The sequence below is a fragment of the Notolepis coatsorum genome (assembly GCF_963971535.1).
Source record: "Notolepis coatsorum genome assembly, chromosome: 9".
Taxonomy (NCBI): Eukaryota; Metazoa; Chordata; class Actinopteri; order Aulopiformes; family Paralepididae; genus Notolepis; species Notolepis coatsorum.
Window position 1 is genome coordinate 149,039,780 of NC_140173.1, and position 24,276 is coordinate 149,064,055.

At 43.1% G+C, this 24,276-nt stretch overlaps 1 protein-coding gene across 2 annotated transcripts in view; it reads right to left on the reverse strand.

The window, feature by feature from the left end:
• nid1a (nidogen 1a) overlaps positions 1 to 24,276 on the reverse strand; it is a 114,713-nt gene that overhangs the window by 14,005 nt on the left and 76,432 nt on the right. For both annotated transcript variants that reach the window (XM_084322194.1, XM_084322195.1), the window contains 6 exons: positions 21,108 to 21,326; positions 18,839 to 19,011; positions 14,680 to 14,806; positions 11,177 to 11,348; positions 7,237 to 7,394; positions 2,381 to 2,507 (listed from right to left, as the gene is read on the reverse strand). In XM_084322194.1, coding sequence (XP_084178320.1) covers positions 2,381 to 2,507; positions 7,237 to 7,394; positions 11,177 to 11,348; positions 14,680 to 14,806; positions 18,839 to 19,011; positions 21,108 to 21,326 — 976 coding nt within the window. The remainder of the gene's footprint in view (positions 1 to 2,380; positions 2,508 to 7,236; positions 7,395 to 11,176; positions 11,349 to 14,679; positions 14,807 to 18,838; positions 19,012 to 21,107; positions 21,327 to 24,276) is intronic.

Below are 24,276 nucleotides of genomic sequence, written 5' to 3' on the forward strand. Positions count from 1 at the left end.
GTAACAGGCGTCCCGGAGTTTTAAGCTAGGCTAGTGGTCCGTATGCGCTTCCATTAATTTGTGCTAAACTGGGCTAGCTTGCAGCCGCATTGCTTTCTACTGAACGGTAACGTTGGCGTGTTCCTTTAACATGACTTCTTGCGCTGCTCGTCTTTTCCGCTACTCTGTGTATCTGGCGCGGTCTCCTGCGTAGCCCAATGGACAGAGTATGGCACTAGCCACGCCAGGGTTAGGGGTTCTATTCCCATGGATGGCTGCCCCCCCCCCCCCCCTGCTTTGGATAAAAGCGGCCAGCCAATGACATAATGTTATACCGTCCCCGGCCAGCCATCCTCTATAAATAACCCCTGTGCCTGTGGCTGCCGAGTGTCAGTCTGAGAGAACATCAAGGCCTGGTGTTTTTTCAGGGAGGTGTCGGGAGTCAGAGGAGGTGCTAGACCTTTGACCCCGTTCTCCGACCTTTGACCCCGTTCTCCGACCTCCTCTGCAGTGACACCTTGACAGATCCGGGCTCCTGACATCTGAAGCTCTGAACCACCACAGGGCTGCACTCTGTCCTTCATGTTTGTAACAAACAAACAAACAAAACTATTCCTCTAGACTTGCAGTGGTTCTCAAACTACGGGTCGCGACCCAAATTGGGCTTGCGGGTAGGTGACAGCATCCCTTAGCATCCCTCTACTTTCATGAACTCATCACTCCACAATCCTCCACCCGTACCCTCAGATCTGCAGGTGGCCTGCTCCTTCGGGTCCAAAGTACCTGGCAGGAGAAGCTGGCGACTCCACATGTATTGGAGGAGGCATGTGGTAGTCTACACCCTCCCCAGACCGACAGTAGGGCAGCATGTGGTAGTCTACACCCTCCCCAGACCGACAGTAGGGCAGCATGTGGTAGTCTACACCCTCCCCAGACCGACAGTAGGGCAGCATGTGGTAGTCTACACCCTCCCCAGACCGACAGTAGGGCAGCATGTGGTAGTCTACACCCTCCCCAGACCGACAGTAGGGCAGCATGTGGTAGTCTACACCCTCCCCAGACCGACAGTAGGGCAGCATGTGGTAGTCTACACCCTCCCCATACCGACAGTAGGGCAGCATGTGGTAGTCTACACCCTCCCCAGACCGACAGTAGGGCAGCGTGTGGTAGTCTACACCCTCCCCAGACCGACAGTAGGGCAGCATGTGGTAGTCTACACCCTCCCCAGACCGACAGTAGGGCAGCGTGTGGTAGTCTACACCCTCCCCAGACTGACAGTAGGGCAGCATGTGGTAGTCTACACCCTCCCCAGACTGACAGTAGGGCAGCATGTGGTAGTCTACACCCTCCCCAGACTGACAGTAGGGCAGCATGTGGTAGTCTACACCCTCCCCAGACCGACAGTAGGGCAGCATGTGGTAGTCTACACCCTCCCCAGACTGACAGTAGGGCAGCATGTGGTAGTCTACACCCTCCCCAGACTGACAGTAGGGCAGCATGTGGTAGTCTACACCCTCCCCAGACCGACAGTAGGGCAGCATGTGGTAGTCTACACCCTCCCCAGACCGACAGTAGGGCAGCATGTGGTAGTCTACACCCTCTCCCCAGATTGACAGTAGGGCAGCATGTGGTAGTCTAAAAGATTTACATTTATTTTATTTTTATTTTTTTATTATCTTTTCCCCCCTCCTTTTTTCCAATTTTTCTCCCATCCCACTGTTAGTCGTTATGCCAATTCCCAACCCCCTTCCTGGTTGTTGCGCACCCCCCCCTACTGTTGGTCCGGGAGGCCGGAGACTGTCACATGCTTTCCTCCGACGCATGTGCAGCCAGCCAGCCGGCAGCCAGCCTGGCAGCGCAGATTCTCACCGGGAGAGTGTAACGTGTGGAAGGTCACACTACCTTTCTCCAGATCCTACCCTCGCTGTGCAGGTGCCCCGACCGAACTGTAGGGGTCGCTGTCCACAACGCCCAGGACCCACCCACGGCTCCCCTCCCCCTAACTCAGCCAAACGAGTTAGTACTGTATAGCGATCAGCCCAAGCCAAGGCAATGCTGACTCTCCGGGAGTCGAGACCGCAGCCTCTTGCATTGGTGACGAGCACAATCTCCGCTACGCCACCTGACCGCCCTAAGATTTACATTTGTTGAAATAATAAAGAGTTGTTAGTATTTGCATTTTACATTCCATGTACACCCCCCCCCCCCCCCACCTTGATAAAGATCAGCTACTAACTAAAGTTGTCTTTCAAAAGGTATACAATTGATCATATTCACACGGCGGCCATTTTGCTCTGTCCAGGCATCCCGACCTGAGCATGACAAGAGCAAAACGGCCACCATGTGACTACGGTACTGCTGTACATAGCAAGACTTTTTACGCGGCGACCTTAAAACGTACCTCCTCCAGTCGGTGTAATAGATGTTCTTCCCGTAAGAGGCGATTCCAAACGGATACTGGATCCCCTCGATCACGTTCCTGCGGTTGTCGCTCTGGCCGGGATTCAAGCACTCCATTTTGTGCGTGCCTGCAGAGATGAAATCACACCCAATGATATGATAATATGATATGATATATGATATTTTCATTTACAATGCGACCCCCAGCCAATTTGTACATCGGTCCGGGGTGCAGCCCGGGGAAAAAAAATTATACGAATAAATGGACAGTCCAAAGAAAACGGAACCAGGCAGACGGACAGACAGAGAACATAAGAACACCTCAGACACACAACACACCAGCAAAGTAACTCAGTGATCATCCAGAGCGAAAAAAGGTGGGTTTTAAGCGAGGTCTTGAATGTCTGTACGGTGTTGTTGGCAGACTTGATCTTGAGAGGGAGCTTGTTCCACAGTGTCGGCGCCATCACTGCAAAGGCCCGGAAACTAGGGATGCTCGATATTGGCTTTTTTACCGATACGGTACCGATATACCGATATTGTCCAACTCTTAATTTCCGATACCGATATCAACCGATATCAACCGATACCGATATATGCAGGGTTCCCCCCCCCAAAGAACGGAATAATTTCAGGTAATTAACATTACATATCTCTTGTTGTGGAATTAACACAACATTATGCATACTTTTGACAATAAATAAAATCAGAATTTGTTCTTACTTGCTTGCCTGGGTAAATAAAGGTTATAGAAATGTAAAAAAATATATACTTTTTTTTTTGCAAACCGATACCGATATTTTCCAATATCACATTTTATTGCCAATATCGGCCGATAATATCGGACATGCCTACCTGAAACCCTTTGTCACCAGATTGGCCCGCGGGACCCTCAGACACAGTTATACACAATAGATACCCTTTGCACAGAATGTTTGTGTGTAGTAGTTGTCTTTCTTCCAACATGGCTGCCTGTAACCGCTGATAACCACTTTTGAAAGAAAGTGTGGTAACTAGGGATGTCCCGATCACATTTTTTTGCTCCCGATCCGATCCCGATCATGTGATTTTGAGTATCTACCGATACCGATCTTTCCCGATCCGATCAAAAATAATAATAATTAATAAATTTTTTATTTTTATTTTTTTATCCCAATTTCTCACATTACATTCACCCTGAATGTTGACGTTATCCAGGTGAAAAGTTTACTTCATTCAAGCGAGGCATTGCAACCGGAGTAATCTAAAAACTCTGCCTCCAACCTGCTGCTTCATGAGAGCAATGGCGCCATCGTCTGTAAAAATCAGGTGACTGCAAGTTCTGCAACTAGTGGATGTCCCTCATCCTTGACATAAATCATTTGATGTATAATTAAATCAAAGGAAATGTGTTTGTTTTGGCAAAATTCTTCTGCTCTGTGTGACAATAAATAAATGATGATATGCAATTTAAAACGAAAACTAAGGCCTCAGTATGAGTTTAAGACGTGAACATGGTCATGTTTGTTGAATAAAAAAATATATAATAATAAAAAAAACAAAAAAAAACCGATCTTCTGAAAATCACGTGATAGGCCCCCGATCCTGATCACGTGATCGGATCGGGACATCCCTAGTGGTGACGATGAGAAAGTGTGGTAACTAACGACCAAATCAAATTCCTTGTATGCGTAAACTACTTGGCAATAAAGGACCTTTCTGATTCTGATAATAAAGCCAGAATTGTACAGTGTAATTACCCGGAACGTACAGTGTAACTCCCTCGTAATGAATCCGTATGTGACCGATCGTATCTGACTCCTCTGCGTTGTGTTAAAAATGTCGATGCCCCAAAGGGGTTTCGAACCCAGGTCGGCCGCACCGCGGGCGACAGCATAGACCTGCTGTACCAAGAGGTGAATTCACTTCAAGTGAGTTTAACCCCCATAACCCCCATCCTCCACTCACTACACTGGCTCCCCGTCTCATCCCGGATCAACTACAAAATCCTGATGCTCACCCATAACTGCATAAAGGGACACGCACCCCTCTACCTACAGGAACTCATCACTCCACAATCCTCCACTCGCACCCTCAGATCCGCAGGTAGCCTGCTCCTTCAGGTCCCCAGTACCAGGCTCTGCACCCTGGGGGACCCTCAGATCTGCAGGTAGCCTGCTCCTCCGGGCCCCCAGTACCAGGCTCTGCACCATGGGGGACCCTCAGACCTGCAGGTAGCCTGCCCCTTCAGGTCCCCAGTACCAGGCTCTGCACCATGGGGGACCCTCAGATCTGCAGGTAGCCTGCTCCTTCAGGTCCCCAGTACCCGGCTCTGCACCATGGGGGACCCTCAGACCTGCAGGTAGCCTGCCCCTTCAGGTCCCCAGTACCAGGCTCTGCACCATGGGGGACCCTCAGATCTGCAGGTAGCCTGCTCCTTCAGGTCCCCAGTACCAGGCTCTGCACCATGGGGGACCCTCAGATCTGCAGGTAGCCTGCTCCTTCAGGTCCCCAGTACCAGGCTCTGCACCATGGGGGACCTGTACCCTCAGATCTGCAGGTAGCCTGCTCCTTCAGGTCCCCAGTACCAGGCTCTGCACCATGGGGGACCCACACCCTCAGATCTGCAGGTAGCCTGCTCCTTCAGGTCCCCAGTACCAGGCTCTGCACCATGGGGGACCCGCACCCTCAGATCTGCAGGTAGCCTGCTCCTCCGGGTCCCCAGTACCAGGCTCTGCACCCTGGGGGACCCTCAGATCTGCAGGTAGCCTGCTCCTCCGGGACCCCAGTACCAGGCTCTGCACCATGGGGGACCCGTACCCTCAGATCTGCAGGTAGCCTGCTCCTTCAGGTCCCCAGTACCAGGCTCTGCACCATGGGGGACCCGTACCCTCAGATCTGCAGGTAGCCTGCCCCTTCAGGTCCCCAGTACCAGGCTCTGCACCATGGGTGACCGAGCCTTCTGCACGGCTGCACCACGCCTGTGGAACAGCCTCCCCATCCAGCTGAGGCACCACAGAGCCTGGACTCTTTTAAAGCAGGCCTGAAAAAAAGGCCTTTGATTGCTAGCTTTTTCTTTTTTTCATGTGATTTTCTTTTTTATCTTTAATTTTCTGTTTATACTATGTTTTTAACTATGTTCTATTTTTATTTGATTTTTTATTCTGTATTTTATTTTTACTATTATGAATAATTATTAATATCTTTGAACTGTTTTAACCCTGTATCACTTTGGGATCCTAGTGAACGAAAAGTGCACTACAAATACAATTTATTATTATTATTATTATTATTTATTAAATAGTAGGGGTGTAAAGGTACACGTATCCGTACAGAACCGAACCGCTTCAGTGTGCACCGTTACACCCCTATTAAATAGACATTGTGAACATTCTGCGAAAAGGCCTCTGTTATGAACATGAGTGACGCATCACTTCAGGAAGAAATATCCACGGCTGCTATGCATCTTAAAAAGAAACCTGACGTCAAAGTAAATTTCATGAATAGTCTCAGCTACTGTAGCTATTTGAAGTAGTAAGATAAATAGACAGTATAGCACAGTTTAGTATAATATTGCAGTTTACTGTAGCATAACAGGATAATATAGCATAGCATTACAGTATAGGCTAGTAGGAGTATAGTAATATAGTATATAACAGCGTAACATAGAATAATAATATATTAAAATATTGTATAATACTGTATGCCAATATAGTGTAGTATAAATAGTATGATTTAGTTATATTATATTATAATAAAATAAAAATAATACAATTATATAGTATATAGATACATGTGTGTGTGTGTATAAATGAATGAACCTAAATATGCAATTTAACTGATAGATACACAAAATGTATTTATTTATGTTAATTTAATTGTGTTGATGTTTCCATTTCTGCAAAATAAGTATGTACATTTTGTTTGGTTTGGTAAACATTGCAATCAGTGTACTGTATAAATTGTGTGTAGGGGCAGCCAGGTACAAATAAGAATTCTCTTCTTCCCGTTCCTTTCGGCCATGGAATTCAGTGGAGCATATTAATATGTACTGTAATAATTCCATGTACAAATAAATAAAAATGATGATGATGATGATGATGATGATGATGATGATGATGATGATGATCATCAATGATGATGATGATGATGATGATGATGATGATGATGATGAATTAGTGTAACTATTTTACTACCATTCAGCTACTTTTAGTGGTTGAAAAACATCCACAGCCACTCATGGCAATGACTAGATTGATCTGCTGACACATATCAGGCAGCCCTGTTGATCTCGTTTACATTTGAAAGGGTTCACTTCTATCATACTCTGTACCGGTAAGTGCGTTAGCCTGTTTTGAGGTTCTCCACCTTATCTGTCATTGTTGTGTCACGTAGGCTATAGACCTAAGCTAGCTGTGATGATGAACTCACCAATTGTTCTGTGTTGATAATCAGGCAGACAAAGTGACTCTCACACCCCGATCAGTGTGTACGCTCATGTGAACACACACGCACACACACACACACACACACGCACACGCACACACACGCACACACACACACACACACACACACACACACACACACACACACACACACACACACACACACACACACACACAACACACACACAAAACAAATGACACATAGGATGTTAGCGTGGCATTTTTGTCAAACGTGGTTATTTTATTCCGTTTATATGGTGTTTAAGACACATTTTCAGATACACCGGAAGACCACGGCAGCGGTGAACAGGCAGAAAACAACCACCAAATCCTTCAGTGACGGGAAAAGAAAAGAAGAGCGCCTTGACTTTTGTATCGAGGCGAGAATGACTCGGAGCCCCAACACGTCAAAAACACCGGTGCGGTCCTTTACCTGCATCTGCCCAACAGAGTAGTGAGGTCTGGGGGTCATAGGTCAGACCGTTGGGGAGACCGAGGCCGTCCTTGACGAGCACCCTCCGGTTGGAGCCGTCCATGTGAGACGTCTCGATCTTGGGAGCGTCTCGGTTCCAGTCGGCCCAGTAGAGGTTTCTGATGAAGGGATAAGATGATTAGATCAGTGACGCCGCCGCCGCGCTGCCTGTGACGCTCTCTCTCTCTATCTCTCTCTCTCTCTCTCTCTCTCTCTCTCTCTCTCTCTCTCTCTCTCTGTCATGTGAGCGGCGTGGCTGCTGAGTGTGAATAATAACAAGCTCCGCTGCGTCGAGCGAGACGTGAGCCTTAACCGTCTGTAGTGTGGCAGTGAAAGGGTTAACCGTCTGTAGTGTGGTAGTGAAATGGTTAACCTTATGTAGTGTGGTTGTGAAAGGGTTAACCCTTTGTCGTGTGGCAGTGAAAGGGTTAACCTTCTGTATTGTCACAGTGAAAGGGTTAACCTTCTGTAGTGTGGTTGTGAAAGGGTTAACCCTTTGTATTGTCTCAATGAAAGGGTTAACCCTGTGGTAGTGTGGTAGTGAAAAGGTTAACCTTCTGTAGTGTGGTAGTGAAAGGGTTAACCGCATGTAGGGTGGTAGTGAAAGGGTTAACCTTCTGTAGTGTGGTTGTGAAAGGGTTAACCCTCTGTCGTGTGGCAGTGAAAGGGTAAACCTTCTGTATTGTTGCAGTGAAAGGGTTAACACTTTAAGGGTTAATCTTCTGTAGTGTGGTAGTGAAAGGGTTAACCATCTGTAGTGTGGTAGTGAAAGGGTTAACCTTATGTAGTGTGGTTGTGAAAGGGTTAACCATTTGTTGTGTGGCAGTGAAAGGGTTAACCTTCTGTATTGTCGCAGTGAAAGGGTTAACCCTTTGGCAGTGTGGTAGTGAAAGGGTTAACCGCCTGGTTCCCTGTGCATTATTGTTGCCTATGTTTTCTTTATTCTACCAGAGGCGTTACTAGGTTTATATGGTTCCACTTATTCAATCGGTCTGACATTTGACAGGAGCAGAGTTGAGCATAATTAAATGAGAACATTTTTACATTTGAGAAGAATGTGGGGGAAAAAGTACTACATCTTTCCAGGAAAGGGCAAATTTCTCAAAGATTCAATTAAAACGTTTACTTTTATTGGTTGTAATCGTATGACAATTAAATAATACCCCTGTCAAAGATTATGAACCCACACAATACAGTTGTAATACTGTAATACTTTTGACTCGTTTTGATGTTCAATAGGTGGCTACAATGGGGGGAGATCTCAAGTGGAACCTCACTCCCCAGGTCTATAACAAGGTCTGACATGTTATTTTTCAGACTAAATTGATACTTCAAACATCATTAGTAGCATCTATAGTTTAGTTTATAGTTTTAGTTTATAGCCTAGTTTAGTTTAGTTTATAGTCTAGTCTATAGCTATTTATACAGTTAGCATAGCAGTTTGTATAGATAGAATATAGGTTGTGTATTATGTTTAGTTTATAGTTATAGTTTATATTTATAGTTATAGCTTATAGTTATAGTTTGTATAGATAGACCATAAATACATGCATGGTAGGCAGGGACTACAGATGAAAACTAGCTTGTTAGCTAATTCTGGCACATTTGCATTGATGTGGAAACTGAAGATGTTGATTCATGTGCACTGTCTGTCCCTGGGTACAAAATAAATAAATAGATAATATACGTACGTTGTGTATTATGTTTACAAATCTACTACGGTTGAGGAGCCAGGAAGAACAAACATGTATGTACAATGTACAAGAACTGTGACAATAAAATAATCTGAATCTGAATGACCACACCAGTCCTGGAATGATGGTTAATAATGTAAGTCTGAGAAATACAAAAACAGTGCCTGGTCATTGATTATGCACCCGACATATTCCCACGCTCCGTTTTGGGTTAGAACCACAATATGTAGCCTCATTGTCAGTTCAGTCAGGAACAATCGTCATGATAATTAAACCATTTATACTAGTGACAAATACAGTGATTTGTGGCAATGTAGGCTCTGCCCTCAACACTCTCATCATGATAATTAAACCATTTATAGTGACAAAGAGTGATTTGTGGCAGTGTAGGCTCTGCTCTCAAGATGCTCTCAGTACAAATCCATTCGAACCTGCAACGCATTTGGCTGCAAATAAAAATCCCCTTCCCACGGGAACGTCCTGATCAGAGCCTTTGTGCAACCACATCCCGAACAGCTGATCGGAACGATTGCCGTGTGTAATAATGACTTCCTTGTCTTGTATGAACTAACGCAGAGTCAGAATCAAGTCAAATCGAGTCACGTACTGTAAACGTTACCCCTCGATTGCGCAATCGTGCATAAAGATAGAGAGAAAAAAACTCTCCTTTAAATAACTGCCAGATATTGAAAGATGAAGTAACAAAGGAAAAAAGGGCAAAAGCACTTACTCCTTCCTAGGACATTCTTTGACAATTTTACAGCCCAAAATACAAAAAAAAAAGGTCCAGGCGGAATTAAATAGGCTTAATTTGGGGTGTAAAAGAGTTAAAGAAGAAACTCTAAGCGTCATCGACTGGGAGCTGGGAGTTATCTACAGTCTGCAGGATGTAGCCCTGTCGCGTCTATACTTTCCACAAGCAACTTGTCCTTCCGCGTTCCCGTTTTGCGCTCTGATTGGCCACGCACGTTTCTGGTCATGTGACATGTGCGCCCCAATCGCATGACGAGCAGTGTCTTAGCCCATTTCCGCGTCGAACAGCCTGCAAACGACCTAACACCTAGTTTATCACTGGTTAAGCTTAGGCGACTCTTTCGCAGTTGGTTACGGTTAGAGTTTGGAATCAGGGCTGGTATTCTATCGCCATGCTCTAAGACAAACTCTAACCTTAACCAACTTCGAAAGAGCGCCTAAGCTTAACCGTCCAAAGAACTTGCCGTCACACGATTGGGCGCACATGTCACATGACCAGAAACGTCAGTGGCCAATCAGAGCGCAAAACGAGAACGTGGAAACACGAACCGTTTGGTAAAAGCAATCAGGCAGCCCTGTCACCGTCTGTGCTTCTTCTCAGTCAGGCTCGTAAACCACAAGCTCCTGCCACGACGGTGGAACTAGGGATGGGTACAGAAACCGGTACTTTTAAGGGTATCGACCGAATCACGTCGGTACTACCGGGTACCGATTCAGGTGCGATCCACCGGTGCCACATAAAAAAAAATATATATATGTAGCCGGTGTGATCTTACTGCGTTGTGTATTTTCTTCGATTCGACCCCTGTTAAGGGATCGCCCTGAGTGGGAGTTGAACCCCGGTCTCAATGCACCGCGGGCGGCATCACAGACCACTGTACCAAGAGGTGAATTCACTCCTTGCTACTGGGTCTGGATGCCTCTGGGGAGTGAGTTTACTTGCAGTACCGCTTAACGTCCACAGCCACTTCACTTACTGTAGCTCGTGACTGTGGATAGACTGCGGTACCTCCGTTACATATATATAAAGTCCGATGACGTCGCCGTTTCATTTACCACGAAACCTATACAGTGTGACGCATGTTCACGTCAACGTTCACGCGCACAATACACGCTTACCTAGGATTTGACTTGATTCAACAACAACAAAGCAGTCGGGGCAATGGCAAGCCGAAAACTTTGTTGTTACACTTTACAAAGCTAGATGCAGACAACGCTCGCTGCAATATTATATATATATATTAACAAATTGTTCTAAATAAATAATAATGATAATAAATTATTTAAAGTTTGGACTCATTTTTTACAACGGAGGTAGGTAGATACAACTTTTTGAGACTAAAGTACCGAAAAAGGTACCGTTGGGTACTACGGGTATCGATTCACGCCGGGTATCGGTTCAAATGTGAACGGTACCCAACCCTAGGTGGGACGAGAGACAAAGCGTTACTCACCCGTTGGGGGCGTCCACGATGATGGCTCGAGGGTTCACCAGATCCGAATCTATGATGACGCGGCGCTGGGAGCCGTCCAGGGAGGCCACTTCGATCCGGTCCTTCATGGAGTCGGTCCAGAACATGAGCCGGCCCAGGTGGTCGATGGCAATGCCCTCTGGGCTCTCCAGGTCTGGGTGTGAGGGAAACGGTTGAAAACTTTATTTAACAGATTGCAGAATGGGTACAATACAGTACGGCTCAATACACACAAGTGTTAAGGGGGACGCAGACCAGAGAAAGACTTTCGTCTTGTTTACATCAGGGTCCCCCATTTTCCATTCATAATGTTGTTTATTTTTCTTAATTTATCTTAAGTGGTATTTTATTTTAGATAAGTGTTAAATAGCTCTATATTCCGACAGCCATCACTGATGCAGAGTGTCTGGTCAGTAACATGGGTCTTAGCTCTGTAGTAAACAGCCATCACTGATACAGAGTGTCTGGTCAGTAACATGGGTCTCCCAGTCCCTCCTGCTCTGCAGTAAACAGCCATCACTGATATAGAGTGTCTGGTCAGTAACATGGGTCTCCCAGTCCCTCCTGCTCTGCAGTAAACAGCCATCACTGATATAGAGTGTCTGGTCAGTAACATGGGTCTCCCAGTCCCTCCTGCCCTGCAGTAAACAGCCATCACTGATATAGAGTGTCTGGTCAGTAACATGGGTCTCCCAGTCCCTCCGCTCTGCAGTAAATAGCCATCACTGATATAGAGTGTCTGGTCAGTAACATGGGTCTCCCAGTCCCTCCGCTCTGCAGTAAACAGCCATCACTGATATAGAGTGTCTGGTCAGTAACATGGGTCTCCCAGTCCCTCCGCTCTGCAGTAAACAGCCATCACTGATATAGAGTGTCTGGTCAGTAACATGGGTCTCCCAGTCCCTCCGCTCTGCAGTAAATAGCCATCACTGATATAGAGTGTCTGTTCACAATCAGGACAGAGAACCCTAGATTTACTTATTTCAAGAAAGCTTACCAAGCCACATTTGCTTACTGCACTGGTAGATTATTTTACTTGTTTTAAGGACACATTTGCTTAAAACTAGTTTTTATTTCTTCTTTTTGTCAAACCATTTTGCAGTGTGACTTCTCTCTCCTGATTGGATAAAGTGGGAACGGGATACCAGAAAATTTATTTTGTGTTTACTGCAGAGCGGAGGGACTGAGAGACCCATGTTACTGACCAGACACTCTATAGTGGTGGTGAAAGGTTAACCTTCTGCAGTGTGGCAGTGAAAGGGTTAACCTTCTGCAGTGTGGTAGTGAAAGGGTTAACCTTCTGTAGTGTGGTAGTGAAAGGTTAACCGTCCGTCTGTAGTGTGGTTGTGAAAGGGTTAACCTTCTGTAGTGTGGTAGTGAAAGGGTTAATACTCTGCTCCAGACAAAGTACAAAGAATGCATTCATTCATCAAGAATAACATAATCACACCAGCGCTGATGGATGTGCACAGAGCACAGCGCACGCCAATAAACACTCACAACCATACGTGCGTGTGCACTCTCAGATGTGTTTGTGTACACTCGTGTGCATGCATGTGTGTACGCACGCACGTACACACACAAACATGCCGAAAAATGCACCAGAAAAATGTGAGTTATTTCCTGTGTGTGAAGCAATCACTACATTTACAGACGACTGAGAATGAAAGTCACTGAGGGAGATGAGCAGTGACCTTCGACCCCACTGTCTGATCCCAACCTGCTTTGATGACGGCCCCCCCCCTCAAAGATTATGAACCCACACACTACAGTTTGCCTGTAATACCTTTGATAGTTTTGATCTTCAATGGGTGGTTACAATGGGGGGGGGGGGGGATCACAGGTGGAACCTCCCTCCCCAGGTCTATAGGGAGGTGTAGTGGTTACGTCATTGTTATTTCCGGCACGGCCCACCTCGCTTGAAATTGTAATGTTTTCCAATGGACACATTTCTAAATAGTCTAGTTTAAAACAAATAAAGCATGAACATTGGGATGGTGTACCTTTCTGTGTGTATTCATCCATAATCTATAGCTCAACATGAAACAATTCGCAATTAATCGTAAAATAATTATGTATTTTAATAAATAATTAACGGAAAAAGGGGGATAAAAGATTTTAAAAATAAAATAAAATGGAAAGCAATGTTCACGAGGCAGAATTATTACAATAGCCGATAATACATTTTCCCAATGATAAATCCCTATACGGGTGGACTTCACGGGAAACTAAAGTGACGTCAGACTACATCTCCCTATGGGGGGGCGGGGTGAATCACAGGTGGAACCTCCCTCCCCAGGTCTATAACAAGGCTGTGTTCTTTTCCAGACTAAATTGATACTTCAAACTAGGGATGAGTTAGAATATTTGAGTTTTCGAATATTCTAAATAGTCTCCACATTCGATTTTCATGTCAGAGTCAAATTTTTTTTTTAAGTGAAGCAAACCATTCTTATTTAATTAATTTGTATATTTAGAGGCAGTCTCATTTTCATAGCCTAATTGATCTAAAAGATGCACATGCTACTGTTTCTGTTTGTTTATTAAAACCGGTTGATAGGCCAATGCAATGCTGTTATTATGGGCTACGATGGCGAATGGTGTCATTTAGATTTATTGTCGGTCAGCTGAGCCCATCAACGTTCTGAAGGATTATCTGAACTTCAGATTCTGAAGTGCCTATTTATGTGCAATACCCTTTGATTTTAATGATCCATTTAAAAAGAATAACTGAATTGAACTGAAACTGAACATTTTAACTGGATTTAAACTGAAAATAACTATATTTTTAATATACTTTCTTTTTTCATAGATTTTTATTTATAATTTTATTTTATTTTTTTATTTATTTTTATAATTTTTATTTATATTAGAATATTCTGTCTTAAGAACAGTAAAATAATTTTGGTGAGTCATGCACATCCCTACTTCAAACAGCATTACCACACAGGGGGCAGCGGTGGCCTAATGGTTAGAGAAGCGGGTTTGTGACCGGAAGGTCGCAGGTTCGATCCCCGGGACCGGCAGGAAAAATCTGGGCCGGGGAAGTGAATCCATCTCCCATCCTCTCCCATCCCCCCAACACCAACCGCTGAAGTGCCCTTGAGCAAGGCACTTAACCCCCAACTGCTCCAGTGGAGTTGCTCAGTGGCCAACGGAGTCAAGACTGTGGTTGTACTGGGAGGCTCCCAGGTGTCAGACTGTGGTTGTACTGGGAGGCTCCCAGGTGTCAGACTGTGGTTGTACTGGGCAGCTCCCAGGTGTCAGACTGTGGTTGTACTGGGCAGCTCCCAGGTGGCAGACTGTGGTTGTACTGGGCGGCTCCCAGGTGTGAATGGAACTGTGTGAATGTGAAGCAGGGCGTAGCCGAAAAAGAGCATCCGTGCTCAGAGAACCTACTCTGGGTAAATAAAGTAAAATCTTTTTTTTTTAAACACCAGTCCTGGAATGATGGGTAAAAAAAGACCCCCCAACTGATCCCCGACCTGTTTTGATGATGGAGACGGGCTCTCCTCCCTGCAGGCTGGCCCTGCTGATGGCCGGCGTCGTGATGTCGGTCCAGTACACCATCTTCTCCACGCAGTCGTAGGCCAAGCCGATGATCACCTTCTCCTGCGGAGAGAGGTGTCAAACAAAAAGTTTCAAGTTTCACGTTCAAGTTTCTTTATTAGTTGTTATACAAAAAAAAATATACAGAATACTTTTATATGAAATGCCTTTTTCCGTTTCCGTTTTTGCTCCTGAGAGTGTGCTAGATAAAAATAAAAATAAGATAACGTATAAAATAGAACGTCAAAAGTATGTAAACAGAGTGTAAACAAAAGTGTTCATCAATATACATAATATACAATATACAATACAGAAGAGTAGGAAAAAAAAGTTACTGAGTTTCAATACAATACAGTATACAGTACAATGTAGAAATGGGATGGGGTTAGGGATGCTCGATATTGGCTTTTTTACCGATACCGATATTCCGATATTGTCCAACTCTTAATTTCCGATACCGATATCAACCGATATCAACCGATACCAATATATGCAGGGTTCCCCCCCCCCCCCCAAAAAAACTGAATAATTTCAGGTAACTAATAATTTCACTGGATATATATATAACAAATATTGTTATTGTTTTTTTCTTTTTTTAAACCGATACCGATATTTTCCGATATCACATTTTACTGCCGATATCGGCCGATAATATCGGTCGGCCGATAATATCGGACATCCCTAGATGGGGTACAACTTAGGGTGCTTTCACACCAGAGCTGTTTGGTCCGGACTATCGGACCAGAGTTCGTTTTCTCGAATAGTCCGCTTTTTTTGGGGTGGTGTGAATGCTCAGTCGACCTCTGGTGCCGACCAAACACGCGAACTCTGGTCCGCCTGAAAACGTAGGTCTCGGTTCGCTTCATCGGACCAAACGCGGACCAAATATAGGAGGTGAGTCACGACTCTCACGAGCAGAGCGCTAAATTACTACCTAACCAATCAGATCTGCGATATGAGGTAGCGTCACGAGCAGAGCAATGTGTGTTGTGGACAAGAGGCGGGTTGCTACGTTTACTGTAGGGAGGGGCTTTTAGACCATGTTTTTTTTTTGCTTCGAAAAGAGAGACATCCTCTCAATATGTGTATCCGCTGATCTGGAGTCAGACAGGGCTCGCAGTCACACATACACACACACACATGCGCGCGCGCACACACACACACGTTAGGGCTCGCAGTCACAGTCACACACACACATTTCCACTCTATTGTGTCCAATAGACGAGCGCCCTTTTCGACCACGTGACATTGTTCAGATAGTTTGGTGCGCTTGACAAATTGCAATGTGAATGCAGACGAACCAAATGAAGAATGCAACAATGTTGCAACTTCACCCCCCGAACCGCACAGAGTCCACCAAAACTATATGTGAAAGCGCGGGGTGCAATGAGGTATGACTTGTAGTGCAAATCTCTTTACCAATAAATATAAAGTGTGTTAAAGTGTCTAAAGTGGGTGCTACAGTGAGTTGTTTAAAGTGAGTGTGTACGTGTGGAGGTGTGTGCTGTGAGTGTATCTGATGGTTTGTTACATAGTGTTATTGTCGTTGAGCATCCTGATGGCCTGGGGATAGAAGCTCCAACCAAAAAAATACCAAACAAACCCCGTGAAGTTTGCAGTTTTGCTCCGGGAAGAGTGTTCTGGGGGTAAAGGAACGCTCGACACAGATGGGGGGCTGCATGTGTTTTCCTATGCCCGGTGTCTAGACATAAATCAGTAAACAAACACAGCCCCTCGAACCACACACTGAGACCGGCAACCCCCCCCCCCCCCTCCGGCAGACCTCAGGCCAGCTGGTATAGGAATCTGCGTTAACAAGAAAGGCCAGTTTGTAATTCCAATCGCACTGAGCTGATGTTAGCAATTAGCGTGAAAGTCCACCATGTGGCTCTAATTAAAGGCAAGTCTCCCCAGAGCAGCGCAGGGTAGATAGTATGATCCATAGAGACATGGTGCAGAGCACTGCTGGGGCAGGCATGACTGTGCAGTCCACACCAGAGACATTATAAATGTGTTATTTTGTCAGTCTGGACACATTCTGACGGTGGGCCTGGTTGATATATTTCGATGGCCGCCACAAATAAATCTCTGTATGGGAAACACTGTTGCACGCAAACCTTCTTTAATTAAAGGAGTTTGGCAGCAATATTTAGGTCCTGAGGAGTAAAACACAGGGTGGATAGATGGGATCCTAAATGAATCAACTGGACCAGGCCACGAGGAGAGAGAGAGAGAGTAGAATATACCTGATAAACCACCGGCATCTGGGATTAATATGCCACAACTTCCAGTCTAAACAGAAAAAGCTGTCATAAAGAAACAGAGAGGCTTGTTTAAATCGCTCATGACCTTTTGGCACCGAATGAAAACATGGACACAAGCTGTAACTTCCAAGTCATTACAACCACTTCTGAGAAGTCAACATGTTGAAACCACATGCCAGCCTCATAAACCTGATAGTGTACAGTATATAGTACTTGACTATTATAGCATATAGTACTTGAGATAGATACAGGATAGTACTTGAGATATATATAGTATATAGTAATTGACATAGATACAGTATATAGTACTTGAGATAGATACAGTATATAGTACTTGAGATAGATATAGTATATATATAGTACTTGACATAGATACAGTATATAGTACTTGAGATAGAGTATATATTACTTGAGATACAGTATATACAGTATATAGTACTTGAGATGGATACAGTACATAGTACTTGACATAGATAGAGTATATACAGTAGTACTTGATATAGATACAGTATATAATACTGGAGATAGATACACTATAGTGTATTTGAGATATATACAGTATATAGTACTTGAGCTAAATATAGATAGTACTGGAGATAGATACATTATATAGTACGTGCGATGCAGTATATAGTAATTGAGATAAATACAGTAGTACTTGAGACAGTATACAGTATAGTACTTGAGATACAGTATATAGTACTTGAGATAGATAATATGCCACAACTTCCAGTCTAAACAGAAAAAGCTGTCATAAAGGAACAGAGAGGCTTGTTTAAATCGCTCATGACATTTGGGCACTGAATGAAAACATGGTACACAAGCTGTAACTTCCAAGTCATTACAACCACTTCTGAGAAGTCTCAACATGTTGAAACCACAGACAGGATGTTCAGCCTCATAACATAAACCTGCATAAGTCCTCTAAAACTTTAGTGTTCCCCATAGATATATCTGCACAGTATCCGTCAGACCCACCGCAAACGGATCCCAAAGTGACAGAAAGGCGTACAGTTTGTTTCGAACAACATCTTTATGTTATATCAGTCTCACGCACACACACCAGTCTCTCCGCACACACCAACGCAAATAACTTAAAGAATCAGTGGGAAGCATTGACTGGGCACTGGAATTCCCTCGCCACATGATGAGTTGCAGGGACACACACACACACGCGGGATCAGAATTAGAATCACTTAATTCGTGCAACAAAATTTGTCTCTGTGACGATGGTGGAAATCATCCAACAACATCACGGTACAGCGACCACACATGGTACGGTGACAACAGGACAACTCAACACACCGGAGTAGGGAGTGTTGTTGGAATACAGTAGAGAGTGTTGTTAGTAGGGATGTCCGATATTGGCATTAAAATGTAATATCGGAAATGATCTGTATCGGTTTTAAATATATATATATATATTTTTTTTTTACATTTATTTAACCTTTATTTACCCAGGCAAGCAAGTAAGAACAAATTCTTATTTTATTTATTGTGAAAAGTATAATGTTGTGTTAATTCCACGAGATATGTACAGTAATGTTAATTACCTGAAATTATTCTGTTTTTTTGGGGGGGAAACCCCGCCTATATCGGTATCGGTTGATATCGGTATCGGAAATGAAGAGTTGGACAATATCGGTATATTGGATATCGGTAAAAAAGCCAATATCGAACATCCCTAGTTGTTAGGATACAGTAGTTAGTGTTGTTGGGATACAGTAGTTAGTGTTGTTGGGATACAGTAGTTAGTGTTGTTGGGAAACAGCAGGGAGTGTTGCTGGGATACATGATAAGTTGCAGGGACGGAATGTTTTGAGAAACTTACAGGGAGATGGAGGACCACCTTGGCGTCATCCTTCTTCATGTCATATCCCTCCAGCGGGACATACTCTATCCTGCCGCTCTGGGCAAACAGCAGGTGGGTCCCTGGGGGCAGGGGGTGGACTTCCGGGTTGGGTGTGGGTCGCACGGGTGGTCCGACCCCTCCCTGGTCGATACCTAACACACGCGGGATCAGAATTAGAATCACTTAATTCGCCAAAAATACAAGAAGTGCACCGAAATGTTGTCTTGGTGGCGATGGTGGAAAACATCCGACAATATCACGATACGGCGACCACACGTGTTACGGCGACAGCAGGACAACTCAACGCACAAAACACTAAACAGAAATGTGAGTACACACAACTTTTACTTCAGTGTGTTCAAACCTCTGTTACTCTATTTCATTAGCACTCAAAGTGATTTTTCTTTATATTGTGTAAGAAACTTCGGAATGTTACCATTCAAAAGAGAAAAGGTCCTTTGCGCTATATATATATATATTATTCCTAAAATTGCTGCACTTTGTAAAAAATTTCCTTGATCTGACTGTTCTGCTAATACACAAGATTTTGCTGCTTAAACATAATGTATAATGTATATTCATTGATTCACTCGTATACCAAAATCCATTTGAATTGAAAAATGTTGCTTTTCGCATCAAATACTGATATGCGTTAAAAATGTGATTCATTTAGATGAATTAACTATAAAGTCTTGAATTTATTTGATTAAAAATTATAATCGAGCCCCACCACTAATATATATTAGGGGTGTAAAGGTACACGTATCCGTACCGAACCGAACAAGTTTCAGTGTTTACCGTACCGTACCGACGACTTTGAAATGTTGAACAGTAAATCCAGAACTATTTTATTGCACTGTAAAAGATTTTTTTTTACATGTCTGCACTATATGTGCTCATTTTATGTCTATTCTATTCTACTATTTTATTGCACTGCACTATTGCACTATTTTACTCTGTCTATTTTATCTTACTCTTTTTATTATTGTCAATTTAAAACCGAATCAAACCATAAACAAGGTGGCTTGTTGGGATGTTGGATCCTAATGTGAAAAACTGTGATTTTATATGTCTGCACTTTATGTGCTATTTTTATGCCTGTCTTTTTTTCAGTTGTGAAGCACTTTGAGCTGCAGTTTCTGTATGAAAGGTGCTATACAAATAACGTTTATTATTATTATTATTATTATTATTATTATTATTATTATTATTATTATTATTATTATTATTATTATTATTATTATTATTATTGTTATTATTATTATTATTATTATTATTATTATTATTATTATTATTATTATTATTATTATTATTATTATTATTATTATTATTATTATTATTATTATTATTATTATATTATATATATAAGTTTAAGTTTAAGTTTAAGTTTATTTGCAAAAGGGACAGTGCATATTAATCAACATTAAAAATGTAAATACGCAGGCGGCTAGGTGGTGTAGTGGACAAGTCACTCGCCACCAGTGTGGAGACGCTAGGATTCGCGTGTTCGAATCCAGCTCTCCACATTGTTTTTCAGTTTGGCTGGTCGTCCGCAGTAATACACATTGGCCGTATTACGGGGAGGGAAAAACTGAAGGGTGGGGATCGAACGTTGTGAACAAGCGACTCCTACAAGTCGGTTGGTGCGCCTGCGCAGTAAAATCAGGAAGTGTCGGGGGCAGCGTGAGCCTCCCACGCGTTACTCCTCGACACTGAGAGGTCGAGCTGCGCAGGTGAAAAGATGCGACTGCTGTTACCTCAAGTACCGGAGGGGACTTGTGCTATGTATGACTTAGTCCACATTACAGCCGGCTTGTGGGAGGCAAGAAACAGCGTTCGTGACAGGGGAGGGTTGAATTGGATGATACGAAATTGGGATGGGAGAAAATATGGAAAAATGGGAGAAAAAGTGGATCAAAAAAAAAAAAATGTAAATACGCCAGAATGTTAATCTGTAGTTAAAAAGGGCCTCAACCTAAAGTGATAAAAAAAAGGTTATCACACATAACATACATCAAATAGGCCTACATAAAATACAACTCATCATCACAATATACACATTTTAACAAAGATACACATATAAAACAGAATAAAGCTGAATTGCACACACACACACACACACACACACACACACACACACACACACACACACACACACACACACACACACACACACACACACACACACATAACAGGGTATATATCACTTATAAAACGCAAGCCTCTCTCTCTGTCAGGAGTCACTCACACATGGGGCTGCCGGCTCCCGGCCCGGAGCGCGTGCCGGGGATCTCCTGCCCGCTGCGGTCCACACACCAGCAGTGCCCGGTGCTGCCGTGGCACTGCATGGGCTGGTAGGCGCCCTGGTCGTCGCACCGGGGGACGAACTGGCCGAGGGGAGGGGGGCGGGGCCCCCGGGGGCCCTGGAGGCCGTCCCTGTGGGTCTGACACTGTGTCTTCGCCCTCTCTGGAGAGGAGGAAGGAGAACGGACACAAACGGACCATAAATGGACTGCACTTTATATTTAGACATTCCCAACTCAAAACCCACCTCTTCACCGAATTTATAAATGACTCTGCCTGATTTCCTTTTTTCGTTTTCTTTCTTTCTTTCTTTCTTTCTTTCTTTCTTTCTTTCTTTCTTTCTTTCTTTCTTTCTTTCTTTCTTTCTTTCTTTCTTTCTTTCTTTCTTTCTTTCTTTCTTTCTTTCTTTCCTTTTGATTATTATTTTGTTGTTACGTTGTTCCCCGTTCTCCTCCCTTAGCTGCCCCCTCCTGTTAAGCGCCTTGGGTCTCCTGAAAGGCGCTATATACATTTAAGTTATTATTATTATTATTATTATTATTATTTAGTCATTTAGACTTTTTACCCAAAACCACTTACAAGTTCTGTACGACAAGTCAGCAGGAAGGGCACAACTCTGGCAGCTAAGGGTCAGTCGCATTGTTCGTCAAACAGTGTTGAACTTGAGTACTACAGTCTTGAGTGCATAGTAGTATAGATAATATTAGCATAGTATTATAGACATATTAGCCTAATATTATAGACATATTAGCATAGTATTATAGACATATTAGCATAGTATTATAGACATATTAGCATAGTATTATAGACATATTAGCATAGTATTATAGACATATTAGCATATTAGCATAGTATTATAGACATATTAGCATAGTATTATAGACATATTAGCATAGTATTATAGACATATTAGCATAGTATTAGCATAGTATTATAGACATATTAGCATAGTATTATAGACATATTAGCATAGTAGGTAGGTAGTAGTATAGACATATTAGCATAGTATTATAGACATATTAGCATAGTAGGTAGTAATATAGACATATTTAGCATAGTAGTATACATATTAGCATAGTAGGTACTACTAGGTAGTAATATAGATCTATATTAGCATAGTAGTATATACATATTAGCGTAGTAGTATATATATATTAGCATAGTATAATAATAATACATTTTATTTGTATAGCGCTTTTCAAGAACTCAACGACGCTGACAATGAGCAAAACAAATGAACAGAGAAACAAAGAACCACAGGGAATAAGAAACAGTATGAAAACACAGGACATACAACCAACGGGTAACAAGTAACAAATACAGTAGGTCCAGTAGGGGAACAGTCAGGGAAGTAATAGTATAGACATATTAGCATAGTAGGTAGTAGGGCTGACCCCTATTAATCGATTAGTCGACTAATCGGTCGAAAGGAGCCGTAGTCGACTGGCCAACCTCTTAGTCGAATATATTAAAAAAAAATATATATATATATTTCTTTTTTCTTTTTTTTATTTTTTTAATTATTTTTTCCAAAAGAAAAGAGGCCTAGAAGCGTGGCTAACGCTAATTGCACGCATACCAGAGGCTAACTGCCTACGAAAACAGGCACAGAGGCACTGAAAGAGGATTTCACCCATCTAATGAACACACGACTAGACTAGACAAATATCAAGATGTATCCATCAGTGGACCAATTGCATGCTTTTGCAGAGGACAAGAAGCCTTCAGTCGACTCCTTCAGACATTAAGCACCCCACAGCCCAAATGGAATGATACAATTTTATTTTATTTTTTTAAATATTATACTTTATTTTTATATAGTATATAGTATATATACTAACGGCAAATTTTGGCCAATCCTAGTCGACCAACCAAATCCTTAGTCGGGGACAGCCCTAGTAGGTAGGTAGTAATAGACATATTAGCATAGTAGTATAGACATATTAGCATAGTAGGTAGTAGGGCTGTCCCCGACTAAGGATTTGTATAGTCGACTTTGATTGGCCAAAATGTGCTGATGAGAAAAATAAATATGATAAAAAAATAAATTATAATTTATTTTTATTATAATTATTTTTTATCATTCCATTTGGGCTGTGGGGTGCTTAATGTCTGAAGGAGTCGACTAAAGGCTTCTTGTCCTCTGCGAAAGCATGCAATTGGTCCACTGATGGATACATCTTGATATTTGTCTAGTCACTAGTGTTCATTAGACGGGTGAAATCCTCTTTCAGTGCCTCTGTGCCCGTTTTCTTAGGCAGTCAGCCTCTCTGGTATGCGCGCCATTAGCGTTAGCCACGCTTTAATGTCTGAAGGAGTCGACTAAAGGCTTCTTGTCCTCTGCGAAAGCATGCAATTGGTCCACTGATGGATACATCTTGATATTTGTCTAGTCACTAGTGTTCATTAGACGGGTGAAATCCTCTTTCAGTGCCTCTGTGCCCGTTTTCTTAGGCAGTTAGCCTCTCTGGTATGCGCGCCATTAGCGTTAGCCACGCTTCTAGGCCTCTTTGCTTTTAGAAAGAATGATACAAATAGTTTTTTTCATTCGACTAAGAGGGTGGCAGTCGACTACGGCTCCTTTCGATTGATTAGTCGACTATTCGACTAATCGGGGTCAGCCCTAGTAGTATATACACAGGATATATGTAAACAGACTATGCGGAGTAGTGCAATGGTACATGTAAGCTCAGTGCAATGTATTACAGCGCTAAGCTATAGGGATATATATTTACAGTAAATACAGTAGATATAGTAGATATATGTACAGTAAATAAAGGTAAATAAAGACGACCTGCTCTACCTCCTGAGCCACTGTCGCCCCAGACGTAAAGAGGATGGAGGTCCAAGGCGTTCATGTGGGTTCACTTACGTAAAGGGACACTCTGCCAAATAATAATCTCACACATATCCCACAATCTATAAACTGCCTTGAACTGAAATTCAATTGATTTGACAGCGATTGAGTTAAAGAGTTAAGATGCGTGATGTCATTATGGTATGTATGTGCTATTCCAGGGAGTACTAAATATATCTCTGTGAAATTATGAAAATGTAATATATCAAGGCGCCAGTGAAAGTTCCTAGGAAGGCATAAAGACCTCAATATATGC